At 46.4% G+C, this 13,617-nt stretch overlaps 1 protein-coding gene across 1 annotated transcript in view; it reads right to left on the reverse strand.

The window, feature by feature from the left end:
• WDFY1 (WD repeat and FYVE domain containing 1) overlaps positions 1-5,805 on the reverse strand; it is a 50,600-nt gene extending 44,795 nt beyond the window's left edge. Inside the window, exon 1 of the mRNA XM_047773635.1 lies at positions 5,583-5,805. Within this exon, the coding sequence (XP_047629591.1) occupies positions 5,583-5,719 (137 nt within the window). The 5' untranslated portion in view covers positions 5,720-5,805. The remainder of the gene's footprint in view (positions 1-5,582) is intronic.
• Positions 5,806-13,617: the final 7,812 nt, after the last annotated feature.

A 13,617-nucleotide genomic window follows, 5' to 3' on the forward strand; every position in this document is an offset into this window, starting at 1 on the left:
GAAATCAATCTTGGTTTACAGGTCCCTGAAACAACAGCATTAGCACATGTCTCTTCAAACACTATTTTGCAGAAATGAAGACAGTAGATTCACAGCCTTAACTTACTTACAAGGCTTTTTAATAAAGATTTTACTTAAAAAAAAAAAAATGGATCCTTTTCAACCAACTGACTGTCTAAATGTTTGGTGTAGTCCACAGCAGAGAAGTTCAAACAGCAAATGCATCTAGGTAATCAATTCCTGCTGTCTCACCACATTTCAGTTCTGCTCTGAAAGCAGACTCATTTTGTTTCCCCCTACCAGAAAAAAATGACCGTTGTCATTCAAATTCTGAAACGTAATACTGAAGCGATCACTTTCATTTGTACAGTTTCCTGACTAGAAAGACAGTCATACTCCACTGATTCAGGAATATTCTTAACTCTACAAACGTATTGTTCGTATAATTTGCATGCTCACATATTCTAGTTCCAGAGTGCAGCCAAGAAAACTAAAATTTAAAAATACTAATTAAGGCGTTGCAAAGGTTTAAGTCTAAACAGAAGAGCTTAGGGCCTTTATTACTTCAGCGAAATATAAATGAATGCACAGAGTAGAGCTGTCCTCTGTTAACTCTTTAAAGGCAGAGTAATGGCTGAAAGTTTCTGATTAAATCTCTAAGCCCCAAACCATTACCAGTGACTCCAGGTATGATAGAAGCTGAATATCCACATTGATTTATTACTCATTGGTGTAATTACCTGTATTTAGTGCCATTATATATAGTTTGGTTGTACCGGGAAATAGGTAAGTACACATAAATGACTCCAGGCAAATATGGCCCAGAAGCAGGAAAAAAAAAAAAAAGAGGACAAAGTGTAAATAGACTTCTCGCCCAGCAGATCTCCACAGGTAAGCACCATGCGCAATTAACACTCCTTTCGTGACTGCAGCGGTTTTCAAAGTGTAGTTCTTGGACCCAGAGCATCAGCATGGGCACCACTGGGAACTTGGCAGAAATGCAAACTCTCAGGTCCCACCCCAGACTTATTGATGTCTGGGGTGGCCCCAGCTATCTGTGTTTTAACAAGACCTACCTCCACAGGACTCTGATGCACGCTCACGTTTGAGGACGACTGTCCAGAGAGACCAGAAAAACAAGCACGTTAAGCCTGGACCAGGGTTTCTCCACCCCCACACTGCTGACATTTGGGGCTGGATAATCCTTCTCAAGAAGGATGGAGTTCCCGTTGTGGCGCAGTGGTTAAGGAATCCGACCAGGAACCATGAGGTTGTGGGTTCGATCCCTGCCCTTGCTCAGTGGGTTAACGATTCGGCGTTGCCCTGAGCTGTGGTGTAGGTTGAAGACGCGGCTCGGATCCCGAGTTGCTGTGGCTCTGGCGTAGGCCGGTGGCTACAGCTCCGATTCGACCCCTGGCCTGGGAACCTCCATATGCCGTGGGTGCGGCCCAAGAAATAGCAACAAAAACAACGACAAAAAAAAAAAAAAAAGAAGGACCGTATTATGCACTACAGGATGCTCAGCATCCTGTACCCTCTATATGCCAGGTGTACCCTCCTCCAGTTATGGCAACCAAAGTGCCAAATATCCCATGGGGGGGCGGGGGGGGATGGTGGAATTCTAGCATTTTACACTTGCAGTCGGAGTAGTCAATCATTGATACTGCCCAGGCTCAGGTTCTCCAAACGTTTAGAAAAACTAGGTGCTGGCAGAAAGAACGAGGGCCTCGGAGCCAGACTTGGGTTCAAATCTTAGGCCTATCATTTACTGGCTGTGTGACCTTGGGTAGTTGCTTCAATGTGTTTTGAGCCCCAGTTTTCTAAATGGTCAAATCCAAACAAGATGTCTGCACCATATGTTCCATAAAACTCCCAGCAGGCCTGGGACACCACCTGCAATTAAATGCACTGCTATTTCTGCAGTAAAACAAATGAATATTCATACCACATGGGATAAATTAAGATTACAAATAGTCTCATCTATGCAGACCAAGTTTTAGCACCAAAGAGTTTTCAGGCCTAACTCCCCAAAATGAACAAACAAAAAACACATCTGATTTTTAAAATACCTTGAATTTTGGAACTGCTAAGAAGAAAAGGTGACTTGTATCCACCTCACCAGAGCATGTGAGGACTGGATACAGTCACATACATTGTTCCAATTCTGTACTGAGAGAGGGAAGGGACTTTATTCTTTTTTTTTTTTTGCTTTTTAGGGCCCCACCTGCAGCATCTGCAAGTTCCCAGGCTAGGGGTCAAATCAGAGCTGCAGCTGCTCGACTACACCATGGCTCACGGCAGTGCTGGATCCTTAACTCACTGAGCCAGGTCAGGGATCAAACCTGCATCCTCATGGATACTACTCAGGTTCATAAGCCACTGAGCCACAATGGGAACTCCTGGGAAGGGACTTTTAAAAGGTTAACTGTTGTTATTTCCAAAGTACAATTTCTTTCTTTTTTTTGCATTTTAGGGCCACATCCACGGCATATGGAAGTTCCCAGGCTAGGGGTCGAATCAGAACTGCAACTGCTGGCCTACACCATAGCCACAGCAACATGAGATCCGAGCTGCATCTGCAACCTATACCACAGCTCACAGAAACACCAGATCCCTAACCCACTGAGCAGCGAGGCCAGTGATCGAATCTGCACCATCATGGATACTAGTCGGATTCGTGTCTTCTGAGCCACAACAGGAAATCCTAAAGTACAATTTCTGATCACGTTGTTTTCCTGCTTTGAACTCTCTGATGGCACCCCCCCCCCCCGCCCCCACCCTGCTGCTTGCAAAGTAAAGTCCAAATCCAAACTCTTAACATTGGCTCACAGAGAAAGCCCTTCTGACATGACACTGTGCCTTCCAGCTCCTAGCACACCTTCTGCTCTTGGGTGCCTAGAAATAACCGTGGTTCTGTACCCCTCGCTAATCCTTCTGTCCTTTCCCTCTGCCTGGACCAGCATCATACAGACCACCCCTCTCTCCACCAACATCTCCTCCAGGAGGCTTTCCTTGAAACTCAGCCCTCGCCCAAGGATCCACCTTCCACTGTGTCTCCCCAGCACCTGAAAAGCTGAAAGCACAGAGCCATCTCTTCTTCACTACACCATCCAGCCCTTTGGAAACAGCAATTGCAGCATCAGTTTTTTCTACCCACAGGTCAGGAATGGGCCCGGCACATAATAAATGTCTAACAAACGTTTGTTTGATGAATAAGAGTGGTCAGTGTTCTGTTTCCTCAACAGGTTGGTTCCACAAGATCAGGAGCCATTAAAATTAATGAATCAGAAGGTATATAAAGGCAGGTGCTGTGACTTTTGATCCCTGTTGTATCTCTAGGGCCTGACACTCAATATGCACAGTCTCTCTAAATACATAAACAAGTGAGTAAATAAATGAAGACTATGATGCATGTTTATGACAATGTAAAACCACCACATCAAACATCAGCCAAAAAAATCCTTAACCACATGCTTTCATACATCTCATAAAGGGCAGCACCAGCTGAAAAGTGTGTCCTACCTTCCAGGAAGTTCTATGGGCCTGAAACACAAATTAGAAACCCAAAGCCCCAACCTTCATGGATCCAGTCATCTGCCGGGCCCTGCTGTGCCCCAGGGGGAAAAAAATGAGCTGATCTAAGGCTCCCCCAGAACATTTCAGTCCCAGAGCAGCCAAGTAATCACTTTCCATAAAACATTTCTCAGCACTGCTCCTGGCCAGTAATTTTTTTTTTTTTTTTGTCTTTTTGCTATCTCTTTGGGCCGCTCCCACAGCATATGGAGGTTCCCCGGCTAGGGGTCTAATCGGAGCTGTAGCCACCGGCCTACACCAGAGCCACAGCAACGCGGGATCCGAGCCGCGTCTGCGACCTACACCACAGCTCACGGCAATGCCGGATCGTTAACCCACTGAGCAAGGCCAGGGACTGAACCCGCAACCTCATGGTTCCTAGTCGGATTCGTTAACCACTGCGCCACAACGGGAACTCCCTGGCCAGTAATCTTAAATATTCAGCAATTTACCCAACATGCATGAGTCATGAATAAAATACTTTACTGAATAAAGACAGCTAAGATGTATAAAGTGTTGTCTGCATCTACGTGCAAACTATATCATGCAAATATAATTATTCTGTCCTTGGCCTGTTTTTACATTCCCCTCTCTCCCCCTCCCTTCCTGGAGACACACCCACACCTAGGTCATACCAATTACCCCCCCACCTGGTCTGAGGTCAGCTACCTGTAAATTGCCCGCTCACAATAAACTCCCTCAAAATCCAAATACAAAGGTCAAGGAGGCATTGGGAGCTTCAGGATTCTCTTCCCATTCAGGAAAGGCTCTCAAAGCCACAGGACTTCAAAAGACAGGTTACAGAAAGGCTAGATTATGCCTCAGCCTTAAGAGAACATCAGTACCTTCCTTCTTCCAGAAAGCCCTCCCGCTTTTGCAGTATCACCGCTCAAGATCACTCACTGTAGCAAAGAAAGTTTCACCCAACGACATTAGTCATTTCCTCTAAATTCCTACAGTAAAGTCATTAACCTTTTAAATTTTTCGGATTTAAAAAATGCTACAGTTTTAAAACAATCTCTCGCAGAGTCTTGGGAAGACCAGAGAGAGCTGGACTGGGGAGTCCTGGGGTGCATTTCTGGCTCCCCAGTATCTCTGTGCCTCTCCATGGGCTCCAGTTCCCTCTTGAGTAGAATGGCAAAATCGAATGAGATCAGTTTCCCTAAGTGTGGTAGGCACGACATCTTGTTATAAGATAGAGCTGACTTTTGAGTGCAGACAGACGTTTTAGCTATTAGTTTAACTTTTTATGGCAAGCGGTAACTGCTTTTCCATTAATGGTGGAAACCGCAAACATCCTTAAAAAATAAAACTCTTTTACCATTTTTCCCGTGAGTCACTTTAAAAAAAAAAATTGTAAAGAAGAATTCAGGTGGTTCGAGCAGCTGGGGAAAAATAACTGATCTTGGGACCTGGCGTTGCTCGAAAGGGAGGTGTAAGCCTCAGCGTGGAGCAAACAGAAGTGTGTGAAAGCTCTGGGAGATTTACTGCAAGAAAGGCATCCCCAGCACTCGGTCCCGCGGTAACCCGCCAGCAGTCCCGGCTCCCAGAGCAAGCGGCTAGGAACTGACCGCGGAGGGGATGCTTCCAGTTCTAGGCGAAATCCCACAAAGGAGAGTCGGGGGCGGGGGCCCAGGGATAGAAAGGTACCGAGGGGGTCCAGAACTGGAGCGACACAGCGGAGACCAGGGTAGCGGGAAGGCGGAGCGCAGTGGACGGGGTGGGACAGGTGTCCCGGGCTGGAGGTGCGAAGCAGGGACCAGAGTACCAGGCTGCAGGAGCGAGACCGGGGTCGAGACTGGAGGACCGACGAGCGGGAACCCGGGGCGGGGGGGAAGGGGTCCCAGTGGCCAGAAGAGCCGAAAGGGGTGACAGGCCGCGGGACAAGGGGGCCGTGGACGCCCCCACGCGGAGAGGGACGAAGCGGCCGCCTCCACGGTCGGTAGCCAGCGGCAGTCCCAGCCACCCCCCGTAGCGCCTCGGCCCCGCGCACGACCCGCCGGCCCTACCTGTCCTCGCTGGCAGTGATCACGCCGTCCTCCTTGGGGATAAGCTGCGCGGCCGTGACAGCGTCCTGGTGCCCCTCGATCTTGCTCAGCAGCACCGGGCGGCTGCTCTGTGGCCTGGAGTGGATCTCGGCCGCCATGTTCGCGCGGCAGCGGCGGCTGCGGCCTCCGCGGCGAGCGGCCCATCAGCTGACGGCCGGGCGGGCGGGGACGCGCGGGTTCCGCTTCGGCTCCCGGGGCCGCGTAGGGGCCGCGCCGCCGTAAGCTCCCGAATGCTGCCGCCGCTCCCGTATTGGCTGAGGTAGCCGCGAAGCTAAAATTACGTGGCTGGGAGAGAGGCCTGTTAGAGGCTCTCGCGAGAAGTGGAGAAAGTTACACAGCTTGGAAAGTGAGGTCATTCACTCAGGAATGGCTTGAACGGTTAGTGACAAAGAGTAATTGTCACCCAAACGGAGCCTTTCGAAAAGAATGATACTACATTATATCCATTCTAAGAAGCCTTTGGACCACACCTCCGTTTCAAACGAATGGAAGTGTGAAAAAATAAAGTGTAATTTGTAATCTTTGAAAGACACTCTTTGGTGACTATACACCGAGAGCTAGTCTAATTTCACATGGGTTATCTCAATACTGATAACAATCTTAAGAGGTGGAGAGATAAGTGCTCCCTTAGTCTCATTTTGGAGATGAGAAAACTGAACCACAGACAAGTGGAATCACTTGCATACGGTCACAAGGCTAGGAGGAGAAAAGTAGACCTTGACCTTGACCTTGACCTTGACCTTGACCTGGCCTGACACTGAGCTGGCTAAGTGCCCACAGCTTTTTCCTGTGGAGCGCAGGTGTTGCTGAACTGAATTTGGGTCCGTTAGCCTGGAGCACAACAAAACCAATCCACTGACACCAGGTTGTGGTGAAGGAAAGTACAGCATTTACTGGCTGAACACCAAGCCAGAAGATCAGGCAGCTCATGTTCAAAAGACCCAAACTCCCCAATGGCTTTCAGGGAAGGGTTTTTAAAAACAACATTTGATGTGAGGGTTGCAGTTTGTGGACTTTCTTCAGATTGGTTGGTGGTGAGGTAACGGGTTATGTTTCAGCATCATCAATCTTCTGGTTCCAGCTGGCCTGCCGCTTTTGGTCAGCCTGTAGTCACCATCCTCCACATGGGTGAGGAGGTCTTTGTTTCTGCAGAACAACTCCAAGATATGCCTCAGATAGCTCTGTCTACCCTTGAGGATAGCAGTCTGTCACTAGGCTATTATTTCACCTATCATTACTTTTCTTGCTTGACTGCTTTGCCTTTCCTTCTGCATTCCCTCACTTCCCTAATTAGTAACCAAGTCTACTCTTTGGAACTCAGGAAAGGTTTAGGAGATTAAAGCCTTTTTCTACAAATAAGAAATGGGGGACATGGAGGGGCCCCACTTTTCCTTGCTACTCCTCAATCCTGAAGGGAATGGGGGCAAGGAAGGGAATAAAGTTTTAGATACAGAGGTTACTCATAAACTTTGCAAGGGAACTAGATTTAGGGGGGGGATTTGGTTCCATAAACATCAGATAAGGCCACTTCATATGCATATCTAAACCCAGCCAAAATATAAACATTGTTTAAAACACAAAAGTGACCAAACCTCCCCCATCCTGGCTGATATGAATGAATCCTGTTTCTTCACCAATTAGACCTTTAGCCTCTTCTTGCACCCAGACAAGATTTATAAAGACATCCAGGAGTTCCCACCGTGGTGCAGCAGGTTAAGGATCCAGCCTTGTCTCTGCAGCAGCCTGGGTCACTGCTGAGACGAGGCTCAATCTCTGGCCCTGCACAGTGGGTTAAGGATCCGAGGTTGCTGCAGTTGCAGTGTAGGTTGCAGCTGTGGCTCAGATTCATTCCTGGCCTGGGAACTTCCATATGCTCCAGGAGCAGCCAAAACAAACAAACAAAAGACATCCAATCATAGAATTACCCTGACAGCATTCAATTTAAAGTGAAGCCCTTCCTCTTTAAACCCTCCCCCTCCATCATCTAACACAAACCTAAATCCTATAATAAGTCCTTCCTAGTACAAACTCCCCACAGTTCCCTGGATGTGCTTTCTTCCTCCAACAATGCACCCAACTTGTTCCACTACATGTATGTTCCTGGTGGCTTTTGGCTGGAGAACATCAACAGCAGGTAAGTTGAAGGATCATGACTGGAACCCAGAAAGTCATTGACTCCAGAGAGCTCCCCTCTCCGACCCACAGCCTCCCATACACTATCTCATTCTGCCTGTTGATTGCAGAATTGTACTACAGTTGCACTGTGCACATGGCTATCCAGCACATGAAACGTGACCAATCGGAATTGAGATGTGATATGAGTACACACCAGATTTTAAAGAGTTAGTACAGGGAGTTCCCATTGTGGCTCAGCAGGTTAAGAATCCAACTATATCCCATGAGGGTGCAGGTTCAATCCCTGGCCTCCCTCAGTGGGTTAAGATCTGGTGTTGCCACAAGCTGCGGCATAGATTACCGTTGCAGCTTGGATCTGGCATTGCTGTGGCTGTGGCATAAGCTGGCGACTGCAGCTCCAACTCGCCCCCTAGCTTGGGAACTTTCATATGCCACAGATGTGACCCTAAAAATAATATAAAACAATAAAAATATAAAAATAAATAGTTCAGGGAGTTCCCGTTGTGGCACAGGGGGTTAAGAATCCCACTAGGATCCATGAGGTTGCGGGTTTCATCCCTGGTCTCCCTCAGTGGGTTAAGGATCTGGCGTTGCCACAAGCTGTGGCGTAGGTTGTAGGATCAGCTCAGATCTGGCATTTATGCGACTGTAGGGTAAGCAAGCAGCTGCCAGCTCCAATTAGACCCCTAGCCTGGGAACTTCCATATGCCTTGGTTGTGGTCCTAAAATAAAAAAATAAAAAAAAAAAGAGACAGAGCAAAAAAGTAGGTAAGCTCTTTTATTAATAGTTTTTATACTGATTACATGTTGAAATGATAAAACTGAGATCTGAGTTAAATAAGATATTAAAATTAATTTTGCCTGTTTCTTATTTTTTAATATGACTAATCAATATTACATTGCATATGTGGTTCACATGGTACTTCCATTAGAAGTACTTTCTTATGATGACGTTAATAATATCTGTTCATGGATATATTTATTTATCTATTCAACAAACACCTAATGTATATCTACTATGGGCGACATGCTGACAAGATGAATAAGACAGTCTTCCTGCAAGACTTGCACAATCTAATTATTAGACAAACAACTGAATGACTTTCTTCAAACAACAAATATTTATCACATGCCAACTATGAGCCCAGGACAGTCTTCCTTCAAGACTTGCACAATCTAATTATTAGACAAACAACTGAATGACTTTCTTTGAACAACAAATATTTATCACATGCCTACTATGAGCTCAGCACAGTCTTAAAAGCAGCCATGCTCAAAAATCACCCCTTCTGCTACCATTAGAACGTGTATTCCAGGGAAAGAACCAGAAATAAATAAAATAAATGAGTAAACTACACAGTATATTAAAAGATATTAAATGCTGTGGAGGAAATAAAGCTGGGGAGGGTGATGGGGATGATGGGAGGGTCAAAATTGAGTCAATTTTAGACAGGATAGTGCAATAGAGCCAGAGATGTACTACTCAGCCCTACCTTCATGGAAGGAGGGCTGTCAGCAGACTAGGTTGAAGATTTCGTCTCCTTCAGAGCCCACCTGAGCTGCAAAAGTCACAGTGGCTGGGCCATGCCCTTCATGAGGGGACAGCCTGAATTCAATAACTGAATGAAGAGTTCCTGTCTTGGCTCAGCTGTAACAAACCCAACTAAGATCCATGAGGATGCGTGTTCAATCCCTGGCCTCCCTCAGTAGGTTAAGGATCCAGTGGGTTAAGGATCCGGCATTGCTGTGACCTGTGGTGTAGGTCACAGGCAGTTGCTGTGGCTATGGCATGGGCTGGCAGCTGCAGCTCCAATTGGACCCCTAGCCTGGGAACTTCATATGCCATGGGTGCAGCCCTTAAAAACAAACAGACAAACAAACAAACAAACAAAAACCTGAATGAGACAGGGATATAAAGGCCAGGCCATTTCACCCTGACACAGGGCACTTGCTGGGCACTACTTGCTCCAGAGCTCTCTCCTGCTGGGTCAAGGCTTTGTCAGGCAGTGGAATTCTCCAGCCTAATCCTGTTATACACTCCTCCTTTCACAGCTGTTAATTCCTAATGAGTATAGTGCATGCCAACTTCTGTCTCCTAAGAACACAACTTGAGACAGGTGGTCAGAAATGGCCTCACCAAGAAGGTGACATTTGAACCACGAAGAAGAAAGCAGTGTGGAAACACGGGAGAAGTGCCTCCAGGAAAAGGGAACAGCAGGTGCTAAAGCCCTGAGGTGAGGGCATGCCTAGGGTTGGCTAGGAATGGAGGGCAGCCAGGGCAGCTGGAGGAGCGTGAGTGAGGAGGACAGACAGAGGTGAGGACAGTGGGGTCACCAGGCAGCCTGAGCCCTGAGGCCACTGTAAGGACTTTGGTTTTTACCTTATGTGAGAAGGGAGCCACTGGAGGGGTTTGAGCAGAAGACTGGCTTAATCTTTTTTTTTTAAGGCAGCACCTGTGGCATATGGAATTTCCCAGGCCAGGGGTCGAATTGTGGCTGCATCTGCACCTATGCCACAGCCACAGCAACGTGGGATCCTTAATGCATTGAGCAAGGCCAGGCATCAAACCCACGTCCTCATGGATACTTGTTGGGTTGGTAACTTGTTGAGCCACAACGCAAACTCCCAGAAGACTGGCTTAATCTGTCTTCAATTTTAAAAGGATATCAGTCAAGAAGCTAATGAAATAAGGCCTTTGGCAGTGTATCCTGAGTTGCCCAAGAAGCAGAGAAGATGAATCATCACCCAGCATAGCTCAGTGTATATAACAAGGTCCAGATAACTCTCACCTTCAAGACTGTGGTAGACACAACATTGTAAATCAAAGAAACTTTAATTTAAAAAGTTAAAAGTAAATACAAAATAAATACGCAAACCAAAAAAAAAGAGACTGCGGTAGACCAAAAGAGATGAGAAATTGGCCCCTTTATTGAAAAAGCTGATGCTTCTGTGTGATTTCTTCCAAAGATGCTTGTAAAATTATATACACAGCTGTAACATACCTTGCAGGCAACGTACATGAGAAAATTAAAAGTTGAGTTCACTTTCATGTCACATTTTGTAAAATCAGTGTTTAGATACAAAATGACTCTTTAAAAAAGATCAAAAGCAAGAGTTCCTGTTGTGGCACAGGGGAAACAAATCTGACTAGTATCCATGAGGGTGTGGATTTGATCCCTGGCCTTGCTTGGTGGGTCAGGGATCCAGCATTGCCATGAGATGTAGTGTAGGTTGCAGGCTTGGCTTAGATCCCTCATTGCTGTGGCTGTGGTGTAGGCTGACAGCGGCTACAGTTCTGATTTGACCCCCGGCCTAGGAACTTCCATATGCCTCGGGTGTGGTCCTGAAAAGCAAACAAACAAACAAACAAAAACAGATCGAAAGCATTTAGACAGCAATTAAATACTGTAAATAAATGACAGTATTTAATGATGAGGGACAAAGACTGAGTCCTTGGAAACATCAACATTGAGAGGCATGCAAGAGAGGGAGGAGCCAGAAAGGAGACTGAGAAGGAGCTATTGGGAAAAGGCAGACCACTCCAGATTGGTAGATGGCAGTTTTAATAAGCAAGGGATCTTACACATCCGCCTTGTCTTGGATGACCCTAGGAAGAGCAGATCTCTTCACCTGCCCCCTATACTGTCTAGATGCTCTCAACAAGGCATTTCTCAATGCGGAGTCGCTGAAACAGCTCTTAGTGTGGCAGCAGTGGGTAGCACATACATTCCAAGGATAGCGAAGGGGGCCAGTAGCTTCGGGTTACCTGGGTCCACAGTAGTCCTGCCCTCTTGATACCCTCTTCCAACCCGAGCCACTATAAGCCAGGAAGAAATGGAATCAGTGTGTGCTGTCACGAGGCCAAAGGAGAAAGGTGTTTTCTAAGGCCGAAGGAGGGGGGTCCTTTAGATTAGTCAATCAAATAACTGGAAGTTTCCATAGAACTGCAGGGGCAAATCCTGATGGGAGTGGGTTCAAGTGGTAATAATAAAAGATCTCTTGTGGAGCAAGGGGTTAAGGATCCAGTGTTTTCACTTCAGTGGCTTGACTCGCTGCTCTGATAGGGGTTCGATCCCTGCCAGGGAACTTCCCCACACCGAAGGCATGGCCAAAAAAAAAAAAAAATCATTAACACTGTTCCTCAGAACTGATGGACTCTAGGTCCACAGAGAATTGATTTCTGAGCTGCCCTGCCCAGTCAGAAGGCAGAGTCTATTAATACTAATACTGTTCTGCTGTTGACAGCTACAAGCCACATAACCCTAACAATGAACGAATGTGGCCTTTAGAGTCAGAGAACTTCATTGTTTACCAGCAGACAGATCTTTGACAAGCTAGTTAGCGTTTTTACCAATTTTGCATCTCCAAAGTCCGAAACATAATTCCTTTTATTGGTGATGTATAGAAAGCAGAGATTATATATGTAGCTATTATTGCTAACTCAGTTTCTTATTTCTTTTTTGTCTTTTTGTCTTTTGAGGGCCGCACCCTCGGTACATGAAGGTTCCCAGGTTAGGGGTGTACAGCCTACAGGGCCAGAGCCACAGCAACACCAGATCCGAGCCGCATCTGCAACCTATGCCACAGCTCATGGCAACACCAGATCCTTAACCCACTGGGCGAGGCCAGGGATCGAATCTGCAACCTCATGGTTCCTAGTCAGATTCATTTCCGCTACGCCTTGACGGTAACTCCTTTAACTAAGGTTCTTTACCTTGGACCTGGTCATCTTTTTTTTTTTTTTTTTTTTTCTTTTTAGGGCTGTACCCGAGGCATATGGAGGTTCCCAGGCTAGGGGTCGAATTGGAGCTACAGTTGCCGGCATACAACCACAGTCACAGCAAACGCCAGATTGCCAGATCCAAGACAAGTCTTTGACCTACACCACAACTCACTGCAACACTGGATCTTTAACTCACTGAACTAGGCCAGGGATCAAACCCGCAGCTGCATTGTTCCTAGTCGGATTCGTTTCCACTCTGCCACAATGGGAACTCTGACCTGGTCATCCTTAAATGTCTGTCCTGCCATCACCTTCTATTACTATCAGTACCTATATCTTATGCTAAACTTCCTTGACAGGATACTTTATGATTTTATTACAATAGTAATAAATAAATATGTATTTCTTTTAACAAAAAGTTTTTACCTTTTCATCAACTAAAGTATGTGTGCTGGAGTTCCCATCATGCCTCAGTGGAAACGAATCTGACCTGTATCCATGAGGACACAGCTTCAATCCCTGGCTCGCTCAGTGGGTTAAGGATCTGGCATTGCTGTGAGCTGCAGTGTAGGTCGCAGACTCGCAGACTCGGCTTGGGAGCCCCCACAGCTATAGCTCCGATTTAACTCCTAGTCTGGGAACTTCCACATGCCAAGGGTGCGGCCCTAAAAAGACAAAAAAAAAAAAAAAGGAACAGTAAACCATTAAGCAAATACACTTTATTTATTTATTTTTGTCTTTTTAGGGTTGCACCCAAGGCATGTGGTGGTTCCCAGGCTAGGAGTCAAATCAGACCTGTATCTGCCAACCTACGCACAGTCATAGCAATGCCAGATCCAAGCAGCATCTTCAACGTACACCACAGCTCACTGCAATGCTGGATCCTTAACCCTCTGAACAAAAACAGGGATCAAACTAGCATCCTTATGGATCCTAGTTGGGTTCATTACCACTGAGCCACTGTGGGAACTCCATGGACTAGTGTTCTAATTTGTCCTTGACTTTTCCGCTCTTCACGCTCTTGATACTTTAAGTGTAATAACCATGCTAGTCCTTTGCCTGTTTGCTCTTAGATCCACTAGCCCTCTGCCCTGCCACACTCACTCTTTATTGCAGGAAGCTGACTTCTGCAAACTA

The sequence above is a fragment of the Phacochoerus africanus genome, chromosome 3, assembly GCF_016906955.1.
Source record: "Phacochoerus africanus isolate WHEZ1 chromosome 3, ROS_Pafr_v1, whole genome shotgun sequence".
Taxonomy (NCBI): domain Eukaryota; kingdom Metazoa; phylum Chordata; class Mammalia; order Artiodactyla; family Suidae; genus Phacochoerus; species Phacochoerus africanus.